Source organism: Camelina sativa, chromosome 9 (assembly GCF_030686135.1).
Source record: "Camelina sativa cultivar CO46 ecotype springtype chromosome 9, ASM3068613v1".
NCBI lineage: Eukaryota > Viridiplantae > Streptophyta > Magnoliopsida > Brassicales > Brassicaceae > Camelina > Camelina sativa.
Window position 1 is genome coordinate 29,528,968 of NC_141888.1, and position 27,083 is coordinate 29,556,050.

The following is a 27,083-nucleotide window of genomic DNA, read 5'->3' on the forward strand; positions in this document are numbered from 1 at the left end:
ACAAGTTTGTAGAAGAAATCAAATGCAAAAACTCAATGAATTAAAAGATATCTGGATACAAAGTCTGAGAACGTTTTTGGAGGCTAGGTAACACCTTAATAACAAAACAAGATAAAAGATAAGATGTCCCAATCCAAGACTTAACAAAATGTATATATAGTAAAAACATGTGAATCCCTAAAACTTAAAACGACAAGATAGAGCGTCGGTTTGGGAATCTCCTGAAGCATGTGAAACCAAACATGTGCGGTCGAGTCGCGTGTCGCCTCTCCCTGGAGTGTGGTCAAGTGGAACAGATCGAGTCGAGGTCATACTACTCGAGGTGGGTCGAGTGGAGGTGATACGACTCGAGCTGGGTCGAGTGGCGGTGATGCAACTCGAGCTGGATCGAGTATGCGACTCGAGCTGGGTCGCGTGGAGGTGATGCGACTCGAGCTGGGTGTATATGTATCCACTAAAACGGTGATAACTCTTGAACCATGCCTCCGATTGACTTGAAATAAACGGCATTGGAAAGATGACTCAATTCCCTACAATCATGATGAAGACGTTGAAAGCTTAATCCCAAAATAAAATCTTCACTCGACTCGATCAAATAGGTTGAAGAAGTCGGATGTCTAGCGTGGTTGGTCGAGAGGAATGACATTTCTTCCAGGCGTGGTGGATCGAGTAGGATGTTGGTGCTTCTTCCTGGGAGCGCGTCCAAGTCGCATATCGGTCGAGTTGCATGTCTGGAGTCGCATGACTTGAATCCTAGGGTTGCGTCGCTTGAGTCCATTCGGTTCTTACAGTCTGGATATCTTCTAAACACATGAAATTCTCCAATATGCAAGATGTATGCAAAGATGATGCAAGAACTACCTAATCATGTAAAGTGTATTAAAGAGACTAGAAAATGATTCAAAACAATGAGTTATCGTAGCTAAACGCATGATATATACATGCTAAGGAGAGACAAAATATAGACATATCAACTCCCGCAAACTTATTCTTTGCTTGCCCTCAAGCAAACGATCAAGAACAACGTATGGAGAAGAAGTGTGAAGATGGGGTCTCAGAACCTAAAAGATGTTGAATAGAGTAGTTAGAATCAAGGTCCTTGTTTTTAGTTCTGTGATGCATGGTGAAGGAACTTTATTTATTTAATCTACACATGCAATCCTATCAATCACTCCCTTTAACATTTATTAATAGAGAACCGTGAATCAAGCTATGCAATGTCGTTGAACTCATTTGGCTAGGGCGAAAGGTCAAAGACAAATATGGTCTCCTTCTCAAGTGGTTTTGTCAATACATAATAAGGTTCTCTCACGAAAAGGAGTTGAGCTCAAAAGAAGGCTAAAGGTTGAAACTAACTAATACATACAAGAGCAGTGCTCTGTCTACCCAAAGGTCCCCAAGGAAACTCACCTATAACATTCTAACCCAGAAGTTGGTCCTATCTCTACCCTTCGTTTCAAACATCATCTCAAACTTTTTACACTTAGTCTTAGGAGGAGTTCACTTATTTTCATTCTAGCGGATTGGGAAATCTTTATTATCACCCTTGTTCTTTTTCTTTTCTTCTAAGGACTCTAGACATCTTAAGCATTTTTACTTTCTTTTCTTTGTCTAATCTTTTCATTTTATGCCCAGAACCAATAACTCTTTTTACTTTGCTCAACCAAAATCCTTCACTAGACTTGTAAACTTTGAAAACACATCCCCCTCCTTAAGACTTTCTACCCTTTACTTTTCTGCACAAATCCATACCCAATACCCAAAATCAAGTTCTCACCTAGTCCTACTAGTCCGGATAACGCGAACTAGAACTACACAGGATCCTACTCTTGTCGGTTAGAACCTAACACTTTCTAACAAGCTCAACTCAGAAAAGGTCTGACACTCAAGAATACAATTGGCTTGAAAGAACGGTTGATTAAGGGTGCGGGGGAACTGTTCCAAAAATGAGAATCAGCTACTTGGATTGACAAGGGTGGTAAAAATGTGAAAGACAACTCAAGTATGTATATGGTATCCATGAGTTCAACTTGAATGCATAACAAGATAATTACAAGTCAGGATTAGGTTCAGATAGATAGGGAATGAAGTCAATTCAAAACATGCTTCGATCAAGACTAGAATGCAATTTCGAGAATTCAAAACCTGGTTCAGTCTTACATTTCAAGTTCAATCAACAAGCATCAAAGAACTAATAACAAGGGCCTTGATCCTATCCTATTGAATCCAGCATGCTAACATGGTTACAATCATCATCAACCCCTATGCTAAATGCAACAACCCTATATGAATAACACTAGACTCAATCCTCATATGCAAGTGCAAACTACATTAACACTCTGGTTTTGTGGAAATTGTCGATTTTTTTCAAAAAAGAAAAATTTTATTGGTTTTTCTATGCAAATAGATGGGTGCAAACTCAAACATGATATGATGCAAAAATTTGAAATAAGAATTACAAGACACAACATCAGATTCATTACACAGTCTCCTGGGTAAGAAAAAATTTGCAGAAGGATTTGAGAATCACAACAAAAACAATGCATGGATGAAATGGTATATACAAAGGGAAGGTGGGAGTACCTCAGTAGTAGAAGAAGGAGTCGGTGCTTGCCCAAGGAGGAGCGTTATATTGACTTTGTCTCTCACCTTGTTCTGGATCCGCATGAGTGACCTTAGCTGGTTGGTCGACTTGCTGCTCAACCGCTTGCGTGTTCAGATACACGTTTGGCTGCTCGACACACTGCATGTCATCGACTCTAGACTAACCATGGTCCGATACTAGCACAACCACCTTGGTAGGCTGATAATCACCTTGATGTTTGACCTGCTGCTCAACCCTGTGCATGTCCTGATAATCACCCTGAGCTTCATCTCACTGCTCAACCTCGATCTCAACTTCATGCTCATCTCGAGCTGTAGAACGTCGCGCTGACCGACGACTTGAGGAGGTTCTGGAACCACGCAAACCTTGTCTCCTTCTCTCCCTAGACTCATGAGACGAGTGTCTCGAAGGAGCGGGTGAAGGCTGACGCTCACGTGACACATATGAAGATTGACGTGCTAGGGAGGGAACCGGAGAGAGTGTTCTTCGACGAGTTGGCTAGAGAGTCGCGAAGGCGCGTCCCGGCATTGGTTTGGTGTTCTCATGGATATACATTGGGACGATGGTAGTGGATGTCGAACAGCTGAACTTACGCATGAAATTCGTGAACGTCTTCGTGAAACTGCTCAATGCCTGTCTCTTACCTTCCTTCTTACAGATTTCCTGGGCGCTTGTCCTAAACGCAACTCAGGTTCCTCCTGTTCGTAATCACTATCCTCCTCCCTTGAGTTAGAAGCTGGTACTGGTTTCTTCTCGCGACTCTTGCTCTTGGTGAGCGGTTTGACAGGTCTGCTTGACTCTGTTGTCTGTTCTAAACCCCCAACAACTTCGTCAACCATGTTCTTCATTTTCAGGAAACGCTTTGCCATGGACTCAGGTGATGAGCGTTCTCCACCCACACACGCATACACCTCTCTCATCCCATGTATGAGCTTAGTAATTTTTTCTTTTTCGCTGAGACATGATGAACTCAAAGTTAAACGTTAATATGTTAGTAAACAAGTAACATGAGCAATTACAAAATTTTAAACTCGAAAGGGCGAAGAGAGGATAAAACGATCGAGTGGAATGGGATGGCAGTGAGTGAACCCTCCGGATCAGGTGTGGGTTCGACGGGGAAGAACGGTGGTTCCGGGAACTGTTTTGGCACGCTGGTTCGAGTGGGGGTAGGTTGGCTCGATCAGGGCGGTTTGAGCGGAGGGGTGTCAGATCAAACAACGTGTTCCTTGGGCGGACAATAACGGCTCGAGTATTGAAGCAGCAAGGATCGAGTCATAGTGTGTTGGCTCAAGGGAGGTAGAGACTCTGTTGGTCGTGACGTTGGACTGAAAGAGTGAGACAACATGGTGGATCGAGTGGATGTGAGTCGCTGCTCGAGTCGCGGTGAGGAGATGGTGCAGAGGGAGACCATTGAAGCTTCGGTCGAGGATCTGTAACTCTGTGTTGGTCGAGTCGCACATGTTCAGATGGTTTCAGTCGAGTCGTGGAGCGTGAACGGGGTGATGGAAGTGTCGACTCGAGGTGAGCCTATGGTGTCGGTCTAGTGGACGGAGGTAGGTGAGGTGACGAGACCGGAGTAGCTTCGACAGTGACGGTAGTGGAATAGATGCGGCTCGATCAAGTGGGACGTTGGTGTCTCGAGTCGGGTCTTGACGTCGTTCAAGTGGGAGATCTCACGTTCTGAAGTTTCTGCCTCAATTGCACATACTTCATCTGCGTCAGATAGCTGTTCAAACTCCTCTTGTCGATCCGTTTCTCTATGGGAGTCTAGCAGGTTCTTGTAACAATTGCTCTCCTCATGCAAGAACCCTTCTTCCCCATCCTTTTTTTAAGCGGTCTTGAGATGGTCCTCCTCAGCTAATTCCTCCAACAACTCATCAGCCAACTGATCCATCTCTTCAATATAGAAGACTTGTCCTCCTATTGTTGGTTTCTTCAAGGTATCCTTGATGTCAAACTTCATAGTGAAGTCATCCCCCAGATTAAGATCAATCTTGCCATTTCTAACATCAATGATGGCTCCAGCAGTCGCTAGGAATGGTCTTCCTAATATCATAGGATCTTTTGGTTCTTCATCCATTTCCAGAACCAAAAAGTCGGTTGGTACTTCCACGTCTCTAATCCTGACAGGTAAATCTTCTAAAATACCATGTGGAAGTCTCATTGTTCTATCTGCAAGGATGAGGGAGATGTCGCAACCTTTAAACCTTGTAAAACCCAACCTCTTAGCCACAGAGAGTGACATAAGATTAACTGAAGCGCCAAGATCACATAGACACCTATCAAAAGACATAGGTCCAAGGGAGCAAGGTAGAGTGAATGATCCAGGATCTTTGGGCTTCTTGGGTACAATCTTCTTCTGAATGATTGCACTGCACTCAAGACTTAGTACCGACATGCCTTGAACTTCTTTTGATCTCTCCATCACTAAGTCGTTGAGGAATTTCTGGTAGTGAAGAACAAGTGTGAATGCATCCAGCAATGGCATCCTCAATTCAATCTCCTTGACTTGTTTTTCGAACAGAACTTTATACTTCTCAGTAAGCTGTTTCTTAAACCTCACTAGAAATGGTAAAGGTGGCTTGTATGGTGGAGGAATGAATCTCACAGGTTTATCCTTGGGAGCAGCGGGTTCTTTAGTAGCTTGAAGATCAGATTGCTTGGCTGACTCAATTGGATCCTTGAGCACCTTGACGGGATCCTTTATCTGAACTTCATCTTAAAGAAAATCCTCCTCATCTAAACTCTTATTGTCTTCAGTGAGTCGTACATCTACAGCTTGGTTGGTGATAGCCTGGATAGTAGCATAGTCCTTGGGGTTCTAGACATCCTTCCTTGGAAATTGGCCAGGCTTTGGTGTAGAAGTAGAAGCAGATTGGCCTTCCATATACCTTATCTTTGAATTCAGAGCTTCAAATTTTATGTTCAGATCATTGCAGGAACATTCCATCCTCTGACTAAGGTCAGCAAACTTCTTAGCAGTATAGCTTGACCCTGAAGAAGTTGTTGCATTATTTGCTTCATTTTTGATATGGGGCTGGAGTAGACTGAACTGGTTGAGAGCGGAATCCTGGCGGTGGTCATGAGGTAGCTTGGTAACCTTGCTGGAATTGTTGTTTTGGTATGAATCCTTGATTGTAAGGCACAAAAGGTTTTTGTTGACCTTGTTGGTGCTGCTGAGGAGGGTACACCTGATCCTGTGGATTTGCAACGTTGGTGCCTCGATAAGACAAATTGGGGTTCATCTTATAGGAGTTGTAGCCCTTGTTGTAATCACCCTGATTCTGGACATAGCTGATCTCCTCAGTCTGCTCACCCTCCCCATCTGGAACTTGGAAAGGGCCATCCTCATATACGAAGTGGACGCTCCTCTGCTGGCTTAGCAAGACACGGTCAAGTTTTTCATTGACATTCTTGAGGTCCTTCTTGTACTACTCCTCAGACTCAGCGTCGCCTCTAACTATGCGGTCAAAGTCTTCATTGTAGTTCCCGTCGGACTGGGCGAGATTCTCAACCAATTGCCAACCTTCATCAACGTCTTTGTTCAAGAAATTACCGTTAGAAGCAGTGTCAAGCAGCATGCGGATTTTTTGAAGTACACCACGGTATAGAGTGCTCAGCAGTGACTCGTTGCTAAAACCATGGTGTGGACACTAGCTCTGGTAACCCTTGAAACGCTCCCAGGCTTTACAGAATGATTCTGAGCTCTTCTGAGTAAAACCAGATATGTCATTCCTGAGACGTGATGTTCTGGCGTTGGAGAAGAACTTGGCCAAAAATGCTTTCTTGCAGTCGTCCCAAGTGGTGATCCTTGGGAATGTTTTTCTCCCTCTGATGAGCTTTATCTCCCAGGGAGAATGGGAAAAGGCGCAACTTGTAACCATCCTCACTCACTCTGTTTATCTTGGTGAGACTGCACAGACGGTCAAAATCATCCAAGTGGTCGAGTGGATCCTCCATAGGCAACCCGTGAAACTTGTTTCCCTGGATCATGGAGATCAGACTGCCTTTGATTTCGAAATTGTTGTTCTGCACGGCGGGAGGGACGATTCCAGCATGCTAAGTATGAGTCTTCGGTGCATCCCAAAAACCAATGTTTCGCGGTCGTGGATTTGGTCCGTTAGGTTGTTCCATAGTGACTGGTGCGGGATGATCAGTGAGTTGACAAGCCTGTCGTGGTCTTTGTAACCGATTAATGTCGTCGATAGCAGGAAGGAAGTTTTGATGTCCTCTTGATTTGGTGTGCATGCAATGTTGCAATCAACATGTCCCTGAGATGCAAAACAAACAAGCAGACAACAAAAACAAGTCAGTACTCAGAATGATAAGTGTAATAGAACTTAATCTTGCAAAATTTGAAATCCTAAATGTAGCAAAACGAATCCCAAATGGCAACGGCGCCAAATTGATACTAGGATTTTTGTGTCTCCTAGCAGGTTCAACTAACCTTATGCAATTGTAATACTTAAGGTGTCAATCCAGTTGGGAATCTTTACTATCACTCAAGATGCAATCAAGAAGTCATAAGTTAAGTCAAATCAAAAAGAGTGTTTTTCTAACAATCCTAGAATGGTCAAAATACAAACGGAAATGAGACACAGAACTAGAAACGAAAATGTATGACAAGGAGCGAAAAAGAACAAGTGAGACCGAAAACGATTCTAAGCATGAACAAACGAAACAGTCTTAGGAATGTAATATCAATCAAAAAGATAAAAGTCCTAAGGATGGGAGTAATTGATGTCGGTGGAGTATCCTAGTCTATAGAGTGTTTAACATACCACAAGCAAACTATCCCTAAACAATGAACATCACAACTTAGCTAATCCAATCTCTTGGAAAAAGTTACTCAGACTCAACCACTTCCATACGTAGCTCTCGCTAGAGAAACACGGTCGAGCAGGCATGACAAACAAGTTCATTCACGTCAACAAATATCCTAGACAACTAATCTCTTAGGCTAAGAACGTAAGTCTCTGGCACTAGTTGGTCAGACATTTCATCAAACATCTTTTGGGTGTGGAAATGTCTCGAACCTAGTTCCAATTGATCAGAGAGAAACTAGTGATTCTAACACTAGTCCAGAATGGAATCATAAAGATCAAAGCTTAAACACCCTACATCCTAAGAAACTCCACCTAGTCTATCCCATCCTCAAGAACTTTAACACTACTCAGATCTGGAAATCATCTTCAACGTTACAAACTCAGAAAACATTGAATCAATCATAATAAGATAGATAAAAATGAGATGAACAAGTTTGTAGAAGAAATAAAATGTAAAAACTCAATGAATTAAAAGATATCTGGATACAAAGTCTGAGAACGTTTTTGGAGGCTAGGTAAAACCTTAAGAACAAAACGAGATAAAAGATAAGATGTCCCAAACCAAGACTTAACAAAATGTATATATAGTAAAAACATGTGAATCCTTAAAACTTAAAACGACAAGATAGAGCGTCGGTTCGGGAATCTCCTGAAGCGTGTGAAACCAAACATGTGAGGTCGAGTCGCGTGTCGTCTCTCCCTGGAGTGCGGTCGAGTGGAACTGATCGAGTCGAGGTCATACGACTCGAGGTGGGTCGAGTGGAGGTGATACGACTCGAGCTGGGTCGAGTGGAGATGATGCGACTCGAGCTGGGTCGAGTGGAGGTGATGCGACTCGAGCTGGGTGTATGTGTATCCACTAAAACGGTGATAACTATTGAACCACGCCTCCGATTGACTTGAAATAAACGGCATTGGAAAGATGACTCAATTCCCTACAATCATGATGAAGACGTCGAAAGCTTAATCCGAAAGTAAAATCTTTACTCGACTCGATCAAAGAGGTTGAAGAAGTCAGATGTCTAGCGTGGTTGGTCGAGAGGAATGACATTTCTTCCAGGCGTGGTGGATCGAGTAGGATGTTGTTGCTTCTTCCTGGGAGCGCGTCCAAGTCGCATGTCAGTCGAGTTGCATGTCTGGAGTTGCATGACTTTAATCCTAGGGTTGCGTCGCTTGAGTCCATTTGGTTCTTACAGTCTGGATATCTTCTAAACACATGAAATTCTCCAATATGCAAGATGTATGCAAAGATGATGCAAGAACTACCTAATCATGCAAAGTGTATAAAAAAGACTAGAAACTGATTCAAACCAATCAGTTATCCTACCTAAACGCATGATAAACACATGCTAAGGAGAGACAAAATATAGACATATCACTTCTTTTTCCTTTTGAAACTGGTGTTGGTAATGTAATGCCACAATACTCAATAACAGGAGTCACCAAACTGCCAATAAGAATCAACTTCTTTTTGGATTTGACCATGTTCCTTTGCACCTGCTCAAACTCCTGAGCGAGCAAGACCCTAATAACTCGGTGGCTCTGGTCAAAGTTTCTGGAGGAGGGATCGTTAATGAAACGACCAAGATCCTGAAAAAACATTCACAAATCTGGCAGCTGCATGGTGCTAGTCTCATCCCTAGCGCAAATGGTTTTACTCACAAACTTTGCAGCAATACGAAAAATTGGATTGTGAATATGCGAGACTGTCTGGCTCCACGTGATATATAGTTCCCTGCTCCCTTCAATTTCCAGACTTCAGCTCTGCTCTCAAGCTTATCAATTGTGCTCTGTGTGTTTCTAGAGAACCCAAAGATGTAAAAAATATCGAACATAGAGATGGTGTAATGCCTCTTGCTATGGAAAAAGTAACTGAACAGTTTTCAACTAAAGGATCAAGGCCTTTTGATAATTCCACCTTTACAATAGCTAGAAACTCACGCGCATGCTACTCATACAGATCCCATGCTTTCTCAACGAATGTACGAAACCCCATATTTTGTACAAGCTCATCAAAATCAGCTAAAATTGCCATCCGCTCTAGCAATCCTCAATCAGGAAACCGTGTTGGCTCCAGCTTACATTCGGCTAGCACCTTCATCTATCTCGTATCCTCAGCATCCCAAGCTCTTGTTATCTGCCATGGGTTCCTTCCCGTTGTGACTTCGCTAAGGCATTGTCTGCAAAAATCAAATGAGTGAACCAATGAGGAGCCCATAGGAGATATTGGCAACAAGAAAACCATTACAAACACTTCTCAATCTCATCCTGGCATAAAATTTAGCAATCTCAAACCTAATTCTACACAAACCCGAAATTACTTAAATACTTATCAAGAGATTCAACTTAAGCTAATGTCAAGCAAATAGCATCATAGATTCGTTCCTCCAGTATACCTAGAACTATTCTAGCCATCAATTTACAACCCAAAGTCAGTGCAAAAGGGAAGGAAATTTAGAATTGAATTTTACCCTTTGAGAATCCAAAAATTGGGTCTATAAGTGGAGACTTGATGAACTTATCGTGCTCGATTGGTGCTAAGATGATGGGGGTTTGATAGATAAGGAAAAATCGAGTGGTGTACACCCAAAATTCAGTCACAACCATGAAGAATTGAGAGAGATAGGAGAATTTGAAGTTTGCTACAATGGGGCAGAAGGAGAGAAAGAGAAGGGGAGAATCGATTTTAAAAGTGGGAGATGGGCACGAAACCAGCGTAACCCGGTCCAATTTAAATCCAAAACCGAGGTAAACTAAATTTGCCTTTTGTTTTCTTTTTCCCCCCTCCCTCTTTTTTTACTTACCTGATACGGAGATCGATCGATCTCATATCCGGATCGGCCGACCCTGCTTGATCATGGAAGATTAAAAAAATTGCATCTTCTAGTTTGAAACCTGTTCCTGAAATACTCAATACCAAACGTGATTCTCGAGCCTAGTATTTCCTAAAGAAAACAAAAACAACAAAAGTCCTAAAAATAAAAATAGAGAAAGGGGTAAGCAAGTACAAACCCCATGGGTTGCCTCCCATGAGCTTTTATTTAAAGTCTCGAGCCTGACTATTGTAACGCTTAAGCGAGTGGAAGGTCCATAAGCAGGAGCGGAGACTCCCTTTCTAGAATGCAATCAGCAAGATATGGCTTGAAGTGTTGATAACTCTCTAATTTACATGTTTTAGGCATCCTTTTTTGTCCATATTTTGCATTATATATACCCTAACCTTAGCATTTTTAGGTCATTAACTGTAGGAATTTGCATTTAGGCCATTTAAGGTGTTGCATTTGTGCATTTTGGATGAAAACAGGTGCTTTAGAGCCTAAAATTGGGAGAAACAAGGTCAAATCCGAGCATGTACCCGAAGGAGCTATTGAGCAGGAAGAACAGTCTGAACCTCAACCCGATCGAGGAGGATCCAAGAGCAGGATGAACAACCCGAAGACCTACCCGAGGAACAACCCGACCTTATCCTTGTGCACCCCATCGAGCAGACCCTCGAGCATTCACCCTGGTAGTACCAATGCTGAGCTGTGGGCTGCTCTTAGGATCTCCTGTCGCAGTCCCATCCGGTCAGGTACGGTGATTCTTTGATTAAGAAGTAAGGTGCCGTCATCTGCTAAGTAATAACCACTAGCGTTCGGTCCGTCCAAACTCCTCAATTCTTCAACAATCTTCTTCAGGTTCTCATCCTTGGGCTGCTCTTCTCGGATTCGTTGAACTAGACTTGCTTGCGTTACGGCTTGTAAACCCAACGGCTCACTAGATTCTCCTTCTAAGGCTAAAAGTCTTATCTTCTTCAATTCGTCGGCTATAGACTCTACATCCCTCTCGACATCGACCTCTACCTTCTGGCGGCTTAGTGCATCTGCCACCACATTTGCCTTGCTTGGATGGTACTAGATCTTCAAGTCGTAATCGGCAATGAACTCCATCCATCTTCTCTAGCGCAAATTGAGGTCTGGTTGCGTGAACAAGTATTTAAGAGTTTGATGATCCGTAAATACCTGCACCGCTTCTCCATACAGGTATGATCTCCATATCCTTAACGCAAACACCACGGCTGCCATTTCTAGGTCATGCGTGGGGTAACTCTCTTTGTGCTTCCTTAATTGCCTTGAGGTGTAGGCAATTACCTTGTCTCCTTGCATCAAAATACATCCAACTCCAACTCTTGATGCGTCGGTGTACACGGCATAGGGCTGATTTGGCTCTGGCAGGGCTAATACTGGTGCCGTTGTCAATGCTTCCTTCAACTTCTCAAAGACTTCTTCCACTTCTTCACTCCAAATGAAAGGTACTTCTTTACCGGTGATTCGCGATAATGATGGAGATCAAACTAATGAATGGAATGACTCATATGGTTGATGTTAAAAAACGGTTACGATTATATTGTAAATGACCTTTGGCTAATCATTTGTAAACGACTTTTGGCTCTAGGCCTTATTTGAATCTTTTTGACTTTCAACGGTGTGTCTATAAGCTGTTTCTATAGCGGTATTCTATCGAATTCAGGATTTTGCAAACTCTGTTAATTTGGTGATCCCTTGAACCCATTTGAACTATAAATAGTTCATTGGTTTAAAATTTGGAACTTTTCTATAATTGAAAGCAGCACGAGATGCTTCTTATGATCCCATTACATTAAAGTTTTTGTTGTGTTTTGAACCGATTTAGTTGGAGAACGTTTAGTCACTTGTTTGTTTGTGTGTGTAGAAACAAGATCGAACGAGAGAGAGAGGACACGAGGATTAATTCCCAAGGTCAAGGTGAACAAGGTACATCTTGGAGAGCTAAAACCAGATCTCAAGGTTTATGTATCAAGCGTTAAACAGAGTACAAGAAACCAGAAAGATGAACAACCCCTAGAGAGATTTACACCAAGATGAGAAGGAAGAAGACAAGCTCTAAACCTCTATCTTTCTCTCTAGATCTTTCTGATTGATACTCACGCTCCTCTTACTCTTTTGTCTTCACCCTGTGCTCTCCTTTTATAAACGTTGAATGTCTCTCCTTACAGCTCACATTCAACCTTAGGAGCAACAAACCTTGGAGCAGAGTTTTGTGTACAATGACACGTGCACAACTCGACACAACAATAGAGTATTCCCAAACTTGTAACTGGCCACTGAATGAGATAAGAAGCTTACCGGGCCTTTGCCTACCCAAAGGCCCATTTGTCTCATTCCATGCCCAAACCAATTTGTTGAACCGAATCAACTCACAATTCTCCACCTCGATTCTTCGGACAACCAAGAGAACCCTGTCTGATCCTCTTCTTTGTCCCGATCATCTCGATCGAAACCCTAGCTCACTCACGAGCTAGATCTAGTGCATGTAAACACGTAGATCCCTTCTCCCATCCTCAGATTTCTTCACCCGTAGAGGTTTGGTAAGAAGGTCTGCTGGATTGATCTCTGTGTCGATCTTTGACACGATCACATCTCCGTCTGCAATCATATCTTGGATGAAATGGTATCGCATCTGGATATGTTTTGTCCTCTCATGGAAGACACTGTTCTTTGCTAGGCAGATGGCACTCTGAGATTCGCTGCAGATCTCAACACTCTCCTGCTTGAATTCGAGCTCACAGGTAATTCTTTTTAACCACAGAGCTTCCTTTATTGCTTTGGATAAGGCCATGTATTCTGCCTCTGTTGATGATAGTGCAACAATCTGTTGCAGGCCATAACACCAGCTAACGGTGTTTCCTCCGACTTGAAAGACATATCCAGTAATGGATCTTCTCCGATCCAGGTCAGTAGCATAGTCACTATCACAGTAACCTACAATATCGAATGTCTGATTTCCTGAATGTCAGACAGCAGTTTGAGCTTCCCTTTAAATATCTGAGCATCCAGATAGCTGCTTCCCAATGTGTCTTGTTAGGAGAGCTCATGAACCGACTCACCATTCCTAGGATCCTCTTGGCTGGTCCTAGATTCTTCATTTCAAACTCCTTGCTTAGTAACGCCTTTACCTTACTGATCTCATGCAAATCTTTAGCTGCTATTAGCATGTCGTCCACATAGAGAAGTAGAGATAAACTTTCTTTCCTTCACCATAATCTCTGAAATACACACAAGTGTCAAACTGACTTCTTGAAAACTTTTGTGACTTCATGAACTTGTCGAATCTCAAATTCCATTGCCTTGGAGACTGTTTTAAACCGTATAGAGATTTCTGAAGTAGGCAAACTTGATTTCCTTTAATGTATCCTTCTGGCTGTTCCATAAGTATTCTCTCTTCCAAATCACCATGGAGAAAGGCGGTCTTCATGTCTAACTGTTCCAGCTCAAATTCTTGGTCGACTACCATTGACAACATCAACCTTATTGTAGTATGTTTCACAACTGGTGCAAACACTTCATTGTAGTCAATACCCTCAACCTGAGCATAGCCTTTTGCTACTAACCTGGCTTTAAACCTTGGTTCTTCATCTTCGGATAACCCTGGTTTAAGCTTAAATACCCACTTACAGCCAATAACCTTATGCCCTTATGGTCTCTCTATTAATATCCAGGTTTGATTCTTATCGTGTGATGCCATTTCCTCATCTACAGCTCCACCCCATTTCATTTTATCCTCATTGTTCATTGCCTCTTGAAATGTTCTCGGTTCTTCAACCTCAAAGAGCTCTGAGATGGTCAAAGCATAAGCTGCTACATCACCGTCATCAAACCTGCTAGGCGGTTTAATGGTTCTCCTTTCTCTATCTCTTGCTAGAGGATACGAATCAAGACCCGTTGGCGAAAATATTCCTTCAGAGTTTAACTCTGATCCTTCTTCAGTGTTTCTTTCTGAGGTAGCTCCACCTCCAACTGAACTTTCTCCTTGCTCTCTAATCACCAGACCTTCCTGATTACTGTATGTGAGAGTGACACCAACTTTTCTTTTATCCGAGACTTGTTCTTCAGCCTCACTCGACAGCTTTCCAATGTCTTTGTAGAGAGTTTCTTCCCAAAATGTTACATCCCGATTGATGACACATTTTTCTCTTCATAACTCCAAATTATGTATCCTTTCACTCCTTGTGGATACCCCATGAATACTCCCTTCTTTGCTCGTGGTTTCAGTTTTCCTTGATCAACATGATAATACACAAGACAACCAAACCTCTTCATGTGCCCATACTCAGGTTTCGAACCTGTCCAGACCTCCTCTGGAACTTCAAAATTTAGAGGTGTTGATGGCGACATGTTTATCATGTATACCACTGTGGAGGTTGCCTCAGCCCAAAAGACTTCTCTTAGTCCTGTTTCACTCAACAAACTTCTCACCTTTTCCATAATAGTTTTGTTGAGCCTTTCTGCCAGTCCATTTTTTTGTGGAGTGTAGGGGCAAGTCTTGTGTCTCATTATGCCATGAGACTTGCAATGATCATCGAAGATTTTGTTGCAATACTCAAGACCATTATCTGTCCTTAGTGTCTTCAGCTTCTTACCGCTTTGATTCTCCACCAAGGTTTTCCATTCCACAAACTTGCTGAATGCTTTGTCTTTTGTTTTTAGAAAATATACCCAAACTTTTCTGGAGAAGTCGTCCACGAATGAGATGTAATATTGGCATTTTGACAGACTCGGGGTGACGTTAGGAGATCCCCATAGGTCGGAGTGAACATACTCCAAACGGTCCTTAGAAGTATGCTTTCCAGTTTCCACCTTTGAACGATGACTTGTGAAATTTTCCAAGAACACAAAATTCACAGTCTTTCAGCTCTGAGATTTCTTCTGTTTTTACCATTTCTTTCTTTGCCAGTAGATGTAAACCCTTCTCGCTCATATGCCCCAACCTACTGTGCCATAGCATGGTCCTATCTCCGTCTTTAATTGATGTGTTTGCTTGCTCCACCACCGGCTTTCCATCAAGGATATACAGGGTGTCTTTGTAATTGCCAGCCAAGGCTTATTTATCCTTATGGAACACTTGCAGTCTGAAGTTTTTAGACTGGAATCAACAGCCTTTTGATTCTAGCTGTCCCATAGAGATCAAGTTTCTCTTTTCGGTGGGCGAGTACCTGACTTTTGTCAATATGACAGTGGTGTTGTCATGATTGACGATCTTGATCTTCCCTAGAGCTGTAATGTTGCAGGACGAATCATTTCCCGTTAGGATCTTTCCTCCATTCACTTCTTCCACATCGAACATCAGGTCCTTTCTATAGGTTAGATGGTAAGAGCACCCTGTATCCAAAATCCACCCTTTTCTTGTTGTTTTAGATGTAATTAGCACCACGGGTTTAGAATCTATGCCTTCCCCAACACCTGCTTCAGCGTTACTTGGTAAGCCGCTTCATTTTTTCACCAAATATTTAGCGGACAAATGAATTAATTTTCCCGCATCAACTATGCATAGCGTTTCAAAATTTATCAATGCTATGTATACTATAGTTAAAATAAGTATACCCAAAATTGAAATCTGACTAATCAAACATAGCGTTTACAAGCAAACACTATAAAAAATTAGAGGATATATCAAATATAGCAAAAAGACATTAATCATTATATTATAATGCTATTAATACTCTAATTTCTTTTAATGTAAGACATCCTAACCGATCAAGAACACATATTTGTCTATCCCATCCCTAGAAACTTTGTTTCACTACTCAGATCTCATTGCAGAAAACACAAAAACACAAATAAACGAAAATTGCATTGTATTGAAAATAAGATAAAAGTGGAAGAGTACAGAATCGAAAACTAAAAAGAATAGCCAAATAAATGAAAACAAATCCTAACAAAGTGGAAAAGGTGTTTGAATCGCTCAGTCTCTCTCTCAGAAGCTCTCGCTCTCTGTTCTGAGTATCTGCAGCGTGCTAGGGCGAGAGGAAGAAGAGGGGGGTTTATATATGGAAACCCTTCTAACCTAGCTGCTCAGTCCTGCCCGAGGGTCTGCTCGATGGGGTGCACAAGGATAAGGTCAGGTTGTTCTTCGGGTTGTTCTTCCTGCTCTTGGATCCTCCTCGATCGGGTTGAGGTTCAGACTGTTCTTCCTGCTCAATAGCTCCTTCGGGTACATGCTCGGATTTGACCTTCTTTCTCTCCATTTTAGGCTTTAAAGCACATGTTTTCATCCAAAATGCACAAATGCAAGAATGCGACACCCTAAATGGCCTAAATGCAAATTCCTACAGTTAATAAACTAAAATTGCTAAGGTTAGGGTATATATAATGCAAAATATGGACAAAAAAGGATGCCTAAAACATGTAAATTAGAGAGTTATCAACGCCTCAAGCCATATCTTGCTGATTGCATTCTAGAAAGGGAGTCTCCGCTCCTTCTTATGGACCTTCCACTCGCTTAAGCGTTACAATAGTCAGGCTTGAGACTTTACATAAGCGCTCATGGGAGGCAACCCATGGGGTTTGTACTTGCTTACCCTTTCTCTATTTTTCTTTTTAGGGCTTTTGTTGTTTTTGTTTTCTTTAGGAAATACTAGGCTAGAGAATCACGTTTGTTATTGAGTATTTCAGGAACAGGTTCCAAACTAGAAGATGCAAACATTTTAATCTTCCATGATCAAGCAGGGTTGGCCAATCCGGATATGAGATCGATCGATCTCCGTACCAGGTAAGTAAAAAAAAAAGGAAGGGGGGAAGAAGAAAACAAAAGGCAAACTTAGTTTATCTCGGTTTTGGACTTAAAATTGGACCGGGTTACGCTGGTTTCGTGCCCATCTCCCACTTTTAAAATCGATTCTCCCCTTCTCCTTCTCTCCTTCTGCCCCATTGTTGCAAACTTAAAATTCTCCTATCTCTCTCAATTCTTCATGGTTGTGACTGAATTTGTGTGTACACCACTCGATTTTTCCTTATCTATCAAACCCCCATCATCTTAGCACCAATTGAGCACGATAAGTTCATCAAATCTCCACTTATAGACCCAATTTTTGGATTCTCAAAGGGTAAAATTCGATTCTCAATTTCCTTCCCTTTTGCACTGAATTTGGGTTGTGAATTGATGGCTAGAATAGTTCTAGGTATGCTGAAGGAACGAATCTATGATGCTATTTGCTTGACATTATCCTTATGACAATCTAGATTCAACTTAAGGATTGCTAGAGCGGATGACAATTTTAGCTGATTTTGATGAGCTTATACAAAATATGGGGTTTCGTACATTTGCTGAGAAAGCATGGGATCTGTATGAGTAGCCTGCGCGTGAGTTTCTAGCTATTGTAAAGGTGGAATTATCAAAAGGCCTTGATCCTTTAGTTGAAAACTGTTCAGTTACTTTTTCCTTAGCAAGAGGCATTACACCATCTCTATGTTCGATCTTTGTGACATCTTTGGGTTCTCTAGAAACACACAAAGCACAATTGATAAGCTTGAGAGAAGAGCTGAAGTCTTGAAATTGAAGGGAGCATGGAACTATATATCACGCGGAGCCAGACAGTCTCGCATCCGCAATCCAGTTTTTCGTATTGCTGCAAAGTTTGTGAGTAAAACCATTTACGCTAGGACTGAGACTAGCACCATGCAGCTGCCAGAGTTGTGGATGTTTTTTCAGGATCTTGGTCGTTACATTAAGGATCTCTCCTCTAGAAACATTGACCAGAGCCACCGAGTTATTAGGGTCTTGCTCGCTCATGAGTTTGAGCAGGTGCGGTGGAACATTGATATGATCGCAGGACGGGAGTTCGGCCAAGACGACCAAGTCACGCTGCACACGACCGAGACGCCTGACCAAGACGCATCGGACGCGGCCAAGATGCCTACTTCGGACGCGGCCAAGGACCAACGATCCTCCCGGGAGCCACCACTCGATCAAGAAGCTCAGCAAAGGCGGCCAAGCAACGGCTCAACTTGTTCGTCCAGTCATTCAACGCCCACCGACCCATGAAGTCCTTGAAGACTCAGTTCGATTGGTCTTCACTCTTACCCAAGAGTGAAGACAACAAAGTCGCCTAAGCAAGGATTTGTACTCTTTTTCCTTACTCCGGGTTTTTCCCATTGGGTTTACCGGAGAAGGTTTTAACGAGGCATTGAGCTTGGTGCAAAACGTCTAAGGCCAAGTCGCTTCCCGCGTCAAGACCAAAGGCGGTTATCTCTCTTCCCTCTTATATTTTGGTTTAAATTGAACATTGGAATATTCCTTTTGGACCGTTAAGAGTGTTTTGTGGCTAAGTTTGTTAGTCAAAGGAGGCGACGTGTTCTCATTGCAAACAGAACACGTCAAAGGACGATGTGCGGACCAAGATGAGTCTGCAATGTCCTTAAGCCCTTTCCTTACCCTAGCTATTTAAACTCCTCTTAGCTCTTTGTTTCTCCTTAGACTTGAATGAAATTAAACCTTTCTCAAGAGCGAATCTTGATCTTGTCTCACTCTTCTCTTTCTTCAATCCGGGATTGAACATCGAGAAAACCCTAACAAGCCTTAAACCGGGTTCGACCTTGTTAGTGACCGTATCAAGAGGAGTGCCAAACCTCTTGTGTCGTCTTTCGATCCACCCTCTTTTCCATCGTTCCATCTCTTATCGCTTCCACCTTCTCATATTACCAAAGTCACACTTAGTCGTTTTCCGCATCCGTCCGTCCGTTCGATCCGATAGAGGCTACACGACTGTATTCACAAACGGCTCGCTGGAATCTCGTCATTTCTCGTTTCACTAGTTTGAATCTTCCCTAGATTCGAATCCTTAAACCTTGTCCGAGGAAAGTCTTTCATGCCGAGTTCTGTCCGAAGACGATTCATCCGTCTGTTCCGTATATGCGACCCTCGGTCACATCAGCTTGGTATCAGAGCTTCAAAAGCTCCTACTAGGTTGTTTCATTCTAAACTCTTCCCTTTTGTCTAAAGCTTCGATGTTTAGGTTGTTTGATAGTCTAGTATGCATCATCTTGTTTCGCGTGTTCCGTTTTGTTATTTGGTTTAATTTGGTGCATGTTTGGTGTTGTTAATCGTTTGTCTAGGTTGTTTAGTGTTTGTTCTGTTCATCTTGTTCATCCTCGCGTTCATCCGTGTTCTTGTAAGGTTGCTTTTAGATCGATAAAGTTAGGATTGCATTTTGTTTCCGCGTTTTTGTTCTTGACCATAAAGCAATTTTTGTCTTCTAGTACTTTTGCTTTTGCTTTTTGTTTTGGTCATAGGTTTAAATTGTATGAGCTGTCCTCAATCATTGAGAGATTGAACCAATTGGAATCACAAGGTAAGTTTATGAATTGGAATTGTATGAATCGCAAATTGTTTTATGATTAGGGTTCTATGATTTTGAATTGATTTCCAATGGTGTACTTATTGATGAATCTCGATGAATTGTTGTTGTTCATGTTGTGCCAACCACAATTTGTCAACTTCATCAGATTTCTTTTGTTTTGGTGTGTAAGGATGTGAAAGAGAGGTTCGAGAGGTTCTCCTCACCGTCTATCATTGCTCGAATTGGACTATGGTGGGAGCAAATAAGAGTTGTTGTTGTTGTACCTGTCTTCAAGTTCCTGATGGCTATATGTTTGATCATGTCTTCAACTTGACATTGTTGTTCTGTATGTCAAGTTTTTCAAGAGAAAACCTGAGAAGGTTTACAAATGGGAAGCTATGGAGGATGATGTTGAGTGTGGCAGTGCTAGCTACCATGTGGCTCTTGTGCAAATGCCTATGTAAAATGAAAAAGAGGTAACAAATCTAAGCAGCAACTATTTTTTCAGTGCTTGGTGTGTAGTTGAATTCATTTGGTGGGATGTTGCTGTATTTGGTAGGTTTGTGAGCAATCAATTGCAGCTGCTTTTAAAATCTCGTGTTATATTTTATTGTGTTATCTTGCCAGCAACTGTTTTGTTCCCAGAAGTCATAGTTCCGAAATGGGCTGCGTTTCATCTTCCTTCTTTGATCACTCTCTTTATTGTAGTCGGTAGACTAAGGTGTCCTCTTTTACTCTTTCTATGTAACTTATTGTCTTTCCTCTCTCTTGTCACATTAATAATCCTTTATTATGTTAACAGATCAATCCACCTATTGGCATTTTGGGTTCTGTTCGAGAATTCAATGTCCCTTGTTCGAACAAAGGCTCTGGTCATGGGGCTGTTAGAAACAGGAAGAGTACAAGAATGGGTTGTGACAGAGAAATCAGGTGATGCTCTCAAGACGAAGCTAATTCCACAAGTACCTAACGTCAGATTCAGAGAGAGGTAAGTAAACAAACATTTCTATCAAACTGACGCCTTAACAGAGTCCGAGCGTAAGCTGATGATGGATATTATAATTTGTTGCAATCAGGGTGCACTTGATGGAGCTACGCCATGTCTTTAGTAATCTGATGCTTTCCCCTTTAGTAATCTGATGCTTTCCCTTTTAGTAACCTGATACACAACGCCATGTCTCTTCCCCTTTTTCTCTTAATCTTTCATGCTGCACATATTTCTAGTGTTTGAGCTTATAATTATGCTTTGCTCTGTGGGTGATGGTTCTGATGGATCGTTGTCTTCTCTGAGCTACATCTTCAGGTAGTCTTCTTTCTCTTAATCGATTTTGTTTTTTTCTTTCTATATAAGTGACATTACATATCTCTGTTTCTTTGATGCAGACCATCGAGATTAATGTGTGTGAGGGTTAGAAGAGAAGAAAGAAAGATTGTGAAAGTGAATGGTTTGTGTACAAGGGGTCGTTGCTTCTGGACAGCTGATTTCAGATCAAACGGAAGCTGGATTTGGAGGAGACTGGTTAAGCTAAGGGATCTAGCAAGACCGTTTATACATTCTCAAATCGTCTCCGGTGCTAATACCCTCTTTTGGAAGGATAACTGGACGGGACTAGGTCCCTTAATTGACATCGTTGGTCACACAGGGCCTCGTATCTCTGGTATTGGTATTCTAAGCACTATGGCTCAAGCATCCTCAAATGGGGCGTGGATCCTTCCTCGGGGAAGGAATCATCAAGCCCAACTCCTTCGAAGTTGTCTCCAGGGCATTATGCCTCCTACCTCAACTCAAGGAGCAGATGTCTTTGCCTGGAAGCTATCACCGGATCATTCAAGCGGGGTCTTCTCCTCCATGCGTACGTGGCGGCATCTGCATCCTGTTGTTAACAGTGTGTCCTGGCACTCACAGGTTTGGTTCAAGGAAAGAATTCCAAAAATGGCGTTTTTGACTTGGCTAACAACCTTGAATAGACTCACTACCAGAGATAGAATGAGATGCTGGAATATTCAGGTGCCTGATTCTTGCCTCCTCTGTCTAACTGGGACAGAATCAAGAGATCACCTCTATTTCCAATGCTCTTACTCTAAGGTCCTTTGGTATGATTTCTTCGCTCACCTTTTGCCACAACTTCCAACCTCTTTCGATGGCTTTCTATGCTGGATCAAGCAGCCTACCACAAATAGGAAGATTAATGTGATATGCAAACTTCTCTTTCAAGCTCTTATTTACTTCATCTGGACCGAGAGAAATGCAAGGATACACTCGACAGATTTCCGCTCGACAGAAAGACTCAAGAAAGAAGTCCAGCTCACACTTCGGAGGAAGTTGATCGCGCTTGACAACATGGATCCCTCGACAACCCTTCCTCAGGATCAGTTTCTTTACTTATGGTTTCAAAACTTTCAGCATCTATAAACTTCTTGTATGGTGTTGCTGTCATTTACTCGATCCGTAGTCATGACTCCAAACTCTTGTAACCGTTATCTTCTCTTATTATATAATATACCGATATCCTTTAAAAAAAAAAAAAAAAAAAAAAAAAAAAAAAAAAAAATTGTGTCTGCTGCTTTGTTTGACATTATAGTTCACGTTACAGTTTCAAACACTTGTCTTACCAGTTTAGTTCTGTAATTGTAGATTTACTCAGATTTTTGTGTCTTTTTTCTTCAGGATGCAAGCTTTTTGTAAATACAGTTTAATCATTTATACTACAGTAAAACCTCTATAAATTAATAAAGTCGGGACCATAAAATTTTATTAATTTATAGAGGTTTTAATTTATCGATAAATTAATAATTATTAATTTGTACAGAGACTTTCCTAATTTGGTTAAAAAATATTAAAAATAAGATTTAATCTTTATAAGTAATATTTTTATAAAACCAATTACAATGAAAATAACAATTATCATGATTTTGAAGATAGCACTCAAAGATTTTTATATAGTAAAAATATAAAAAATTAACTCTAAGAAAAATTAATGTGTAGATATATACATATATTTAGATAATATTATATAATTATTAATTTATATTATTGATGGGACCATATATTTACAAAGGAGTTTCAAAAAAATTATTATTTTATTATATTATCGAATAGTGTCCAAAATTACACTCGTCCCAACTTGGGACCAGAGAAAATTATTAATTTATAGAGATTATTAATTTATCGAGTATTAATTTATAGAGGTTCTACTGTACTTCTAATCTATTTAAACTTTTAAAATTTCAAAAAACTATATTTTCAAAATAAGTGACCCATAATTATATACTACCATTGGAGGATACAATTTTAATTAAGAGATCAAGAGTTCTTAGAATTTAAACAGTACACAATTAATTCATAAAAAAAAAACAAACAGTGTTTAAGAGCCTCCTAATATGAACCTACCGATAATCTTGCTCTAAGTTCTTTTATTCAGTTTGTATGCGTTATAAACTTTTTCTTTCTATGCTTTTGGTTTGATTTCTATTTTGGACTTGTGTATGTTCTGGTTTTAATACAATTACTAGGTAACAATCCGCACTATGTGCTGGATAAATCAATTTAAAGAAAATTATTATATGTAAAATTATTATTCTAGAATCAATATTTGTTTGTGTCAAACATAAATATGTAACTAAAGTTTTTTATTTATTTATTCAAACATGCGTTTTTCATGTAAAAAATATGTTTCACCCGTGAAATCTTTAAATGTGGAAGATAAAATATTGATAAAATGTTACTATTTATTGCAACATGTCTTTTGTATGGTTTAAAAATCAAATTCATATCTTTTATGTTTTATTTTGTAATCATAACAATTTTGCATGTTTCTTATGTAACCATAACAATATATACTAAATTACTCGGTAGTTTAATTAATTAATTTTATTATATGTTAGTAAAAAATGGATTCTAAACTAAATTTTCTGAATAAATCTAATTTATTAATTTAATATTTGTGATTAGGCTATTTGAATATTTTGAGTTAGTCGGTTTTTTAATATTTTCTATAAATAACGGATTATTACCAAAAAAACTATTTTGAAAAAATTAATGAAATTTCAAAATCAATGTATTCGTGTAAGAATACATTTCACCCGTGAATTATGTGAACGTGGTAAAGAAAATATTTATAAAATGTTACAATTTATGGAAATATATATATATATATATATATATATATATTTTGTGTGCTTTAAAAATCAAATTTTTATATTTATGGCTAATCGAGTAACTATAACAATTTTTCATAATCTAATAATCACTTATTTTAAATATATTATGATTTTTTTGGGTACTAAGTTTATTTATAATGATAAGGGTTATTGTCTTATTCCTTTTTAATAGCACATTGATTAATGTACAATTAAAACGTATATTCTTATTTGGTTATCAATATTTCTATTTTTTAATGAATAATCACATTAAATGTTGAGATTAATTAGTTTACATACTTAGATATTTATAAATAATCACATATCATGATATCCCCTAATTTGTTGTCATTTTTATATTTATTTATGAATATATATAAATCTATATTTATTGGGAATTAAGTTTCCTTTAATGAGTTGGAGATAATTCAGGGGTAATATATTTCTTTTTATAATCAATTATAGTAACTATTGAAAGCTTGTTATTTAAATTATTATGGTAATAATACTAATATAAAAATAACATTTTTATATGATTTTGTTAATAAGATATATGTTTAATAAGTTATATGTTCTTTATTTTTATTAACTTTCTATGTTTTTATAGCCTTCTTAGAATATTTTACTTTATATTGATTTCTTAAAAATAATATAACTTTGACTTGTATATTTGTAATTAAATTTTAGTGAAATTTTGATTTAAAATAGTATGTAATTATTTTATTAGTTTTAATATATGATATTTAAATTTGTGTGAGAATTGATGACATATCTAATTATTATTCAGATAATTGTTTTTAAAAAAATATATATAGTGGCACGTTAATGTAATTAAGTAGAAAATTTAAGGTTTTTTCTAAATGTATCTCGAGCTCTCCGGCGGCGACACATTAGCTTTTTCAAGAAAGTGTTTCTCTATTAATATATAGGGGATGGTTATGTTTATAATGTGTTTTCATTAGATTTTTCATTTAATAAATCAGTATTAAAATCAGGATTACAAAACAATAAAAACCAGTTAATTTCATTATTTTCTAAAACAGTCGTCATTAAGCTGGCAAATTGTCGTTAAATAGAGGGTAAATAGTCGCATAATAAAATGACTAATTTCAGACTAAAGTATTGCAAGTTTTATTCATATAAAAACGTCGTAACTTTGTCACAGATTAGTCGCTAAGTTTAGCGACTAATACACGACTAATGCTAATATAATCATTAAATTGTCGGTAAATTGTCGCCATATTTGGTTAATAAGTGACGACAATGCAACGACAAAATAACGACAACACTATATCGTCGTTAAATAGTCGCTAAATAACGACTATTTAACGACTATACGAATTAGCGACAAAATTTTATCTACAACAGTAATTAGTCGCTAAATAGTCGTATATGTTCATTTAACGACTATTTAGCGACTATTAACACAGTGGCCATTGGCCTGTTTTCTTGTAGTGTTAGCTCTTGACGGTAAAAAACCTAATTCTAAATTTTTCCCCCTTTCTTTCTTACTTCTGTTCTTTTTATTTATTTATTTATTTTACTTTCCATCTTTTATTATGAAAAAACAGTGAGGTCAAAATAAACTAAGAAAGGTAAAAAAAAATTAACAAAGAAGAAAAAGATAACTTAAAAGAGAAAACAGAGCAAATGGTTTTAAGAATGTAAACAGAGAAAATGGTTTTTTAAAGAAGAGAAACAGAGCAAATGATTTTTAAGAAAGAGTTCATGCTGACTTTGCTCATACAGCGATAATCTTATTCAATAGGGGAGTTCCCCCTGCCTTTACTCTATATATTGTTATAAGTAGTATTTACAAATATATTTGTAACTGGGTGAAAATTTATTTCTGTAATTGAATATCGAGGGACATAACAACTAAAAACGATTTTAGTAATGATTTACCGTTTGTACTCTATGACTCTACCTCTCTCCTTCTAAGCAACCATGAGAAATGTCAAAGCAATTTCTACGGCAAAACATGAACCTCTATAAAAACGATTTTTTAAAGATACTGTTTGTACTCTATGACTCTATCTCTCTCCTTCTCCTTGCTTAAACCCAAAAAGGGATCTCGACGACATCGTTTTATTGATACTGAAACTGTGTACGCCACCACATGAGGTAAACGATCAAGGGGAGAGTAATCGTGGTTGCAATGGATAGATGGTTGTTGAAAGCCATTTAGAGAAGATGAATTTATAACGAAAAACCTTGGGAAGAGTAAGAGGTCTGATCTTAATTATTAAAGGGAACTCAAATTATAGAAGCTTAAACGTCGTTGGCTTAGCCGCTTAGGCTTAAACTTAGTCTGTGTTGTTTTCAAATGATTCTAGAGAAACTGACATGGCAACTCCAGAGAAAATATTGAAAAGCTGAGATGGACACAAGGAGAAGCCTCAAATTGTCTCTTTTATTAGTAGTCATTTGATGATTATAAATAAATAAGATAAAATATATTTCTAATCTCTTATAATTAAACTTTAACTTATACAGACAAAATAGAAAACCAAAACGGAATTCTTTGGAGAAAACGAAAATTTGTTACGTACTGTTTGTAATATAAGGACGTAAAAATAATTATATATCATATAGATAAAATGCTTTTGATTTGTAAACATAACAAACAAAAAAAAACGTGCATGTATATCGAATATATATGTGCGGGTGTAGCATGTATGCATGAACAATTGAGCATGATGTATTCATGCATCCAAGTCTCTACCCAGTGATAAAAATAAGTAGTGTACTTTAACAAAAAAAAAATAAAAAAAAAAATAAGTAGTGTATGTATGTACGTAGCTAATTGTTAGACATTAATTGGTGAATGTTTACTTAACCATTAATTCCTTTCCGGTAGACGAAAGTACCTAGCTAAAGTTTTTCTTGTTGAAAACATGTCCTAATAAATTAAAGAAAATGTTATGTCTGGTCTGTTCTGCTCTTATCCTTGAATTAAAACGATACAGCTAATTAAAGACATTCGTGGGTTTCACAAGACACAGTGCATTAACATTCGATCTATTAAATATACCACATTCACATGATGAGTTGTCCGATTTGCTTCGGATTAACTTTATTTTAACAAAACCCGAATTTGGTGATTTTACATATAACCATCATTCCATCAATTATCAAAAATCTATTTTGTTGATAGTCTAATACAGCTATCATAGTGAGCAGATTGTCGGCATGACTAGCCGATAGTATAATTTTTTTCCTCGGTTTTTTTTTTTCAATTATGATCAAGAGGGACCACAAAACTCTAAATATTAAGACTCAAGATTTACATAGTTTGATGTTAATTAATACTAGCATATAAAATATAATTAAACCAGAATATAGGTTGAATTTTCTGAGCAAACCAAACTTAACCCTA

At 39.1% G+C, this 27,083-nt stretch overlaps 2 protein-coding genes and 1 non-coding gene across 3 annotated transcripts; 2 read left to right on the top strand and 1 right to left on the bottom strand.

Annotated features, from left to right (window-relative positions):
- The first annotated feature begins 6,241 nt into the window (after positions 1-6,241).
- On the top strand, positions 6,242-6,348 carry LOC147938966 (small nucleolar RNA R71). Its single transcript, XR_015567570.1, has one exon. It is a non-coding gene; the product is annotated as a small nucleolar RNA R71 (small nucleolar RNA).
- Positions 6,349-10,931: 4,583 nt separating this feature from the next.
- Positions 10,932-11,495, bottom strand: LOC147938967 (uncharacterized). Its single transcript, XM_087465820.1, has 2 exons — positions 11,433-11,495; positions 10,932-11,324 (listed from the first exon to the last, which is right to left on the bottom strand). The coding sequence occupies exons 1-2, from the start codon at positions 11,493-11,495 to the stop codon at positions 10,932-10,934; spliced, it is 456 nt and encodes a 151-aa protein (XP_087321946.1).
- Positions 11,496-21,261: 9,766 nt separating this feature from the next.
- Positions 21,262-21,977, top strand: LOC147938968 (uncharacterized). The gene is made up of 2 exons (XM_087465821.1): positions 21,262-21,417; positions 21,471-21,977. Exons 1-2 carry the CDS (start codon positions 21,262-21,264, stop codon positions 21,975-21,977), a joined length of 663 nt encoding a protein of 220 aa, XP_087321947.1.
- The last annotated feature ends 5,106 nt before the right edge of the window (positions 21,978-27,083 follow it).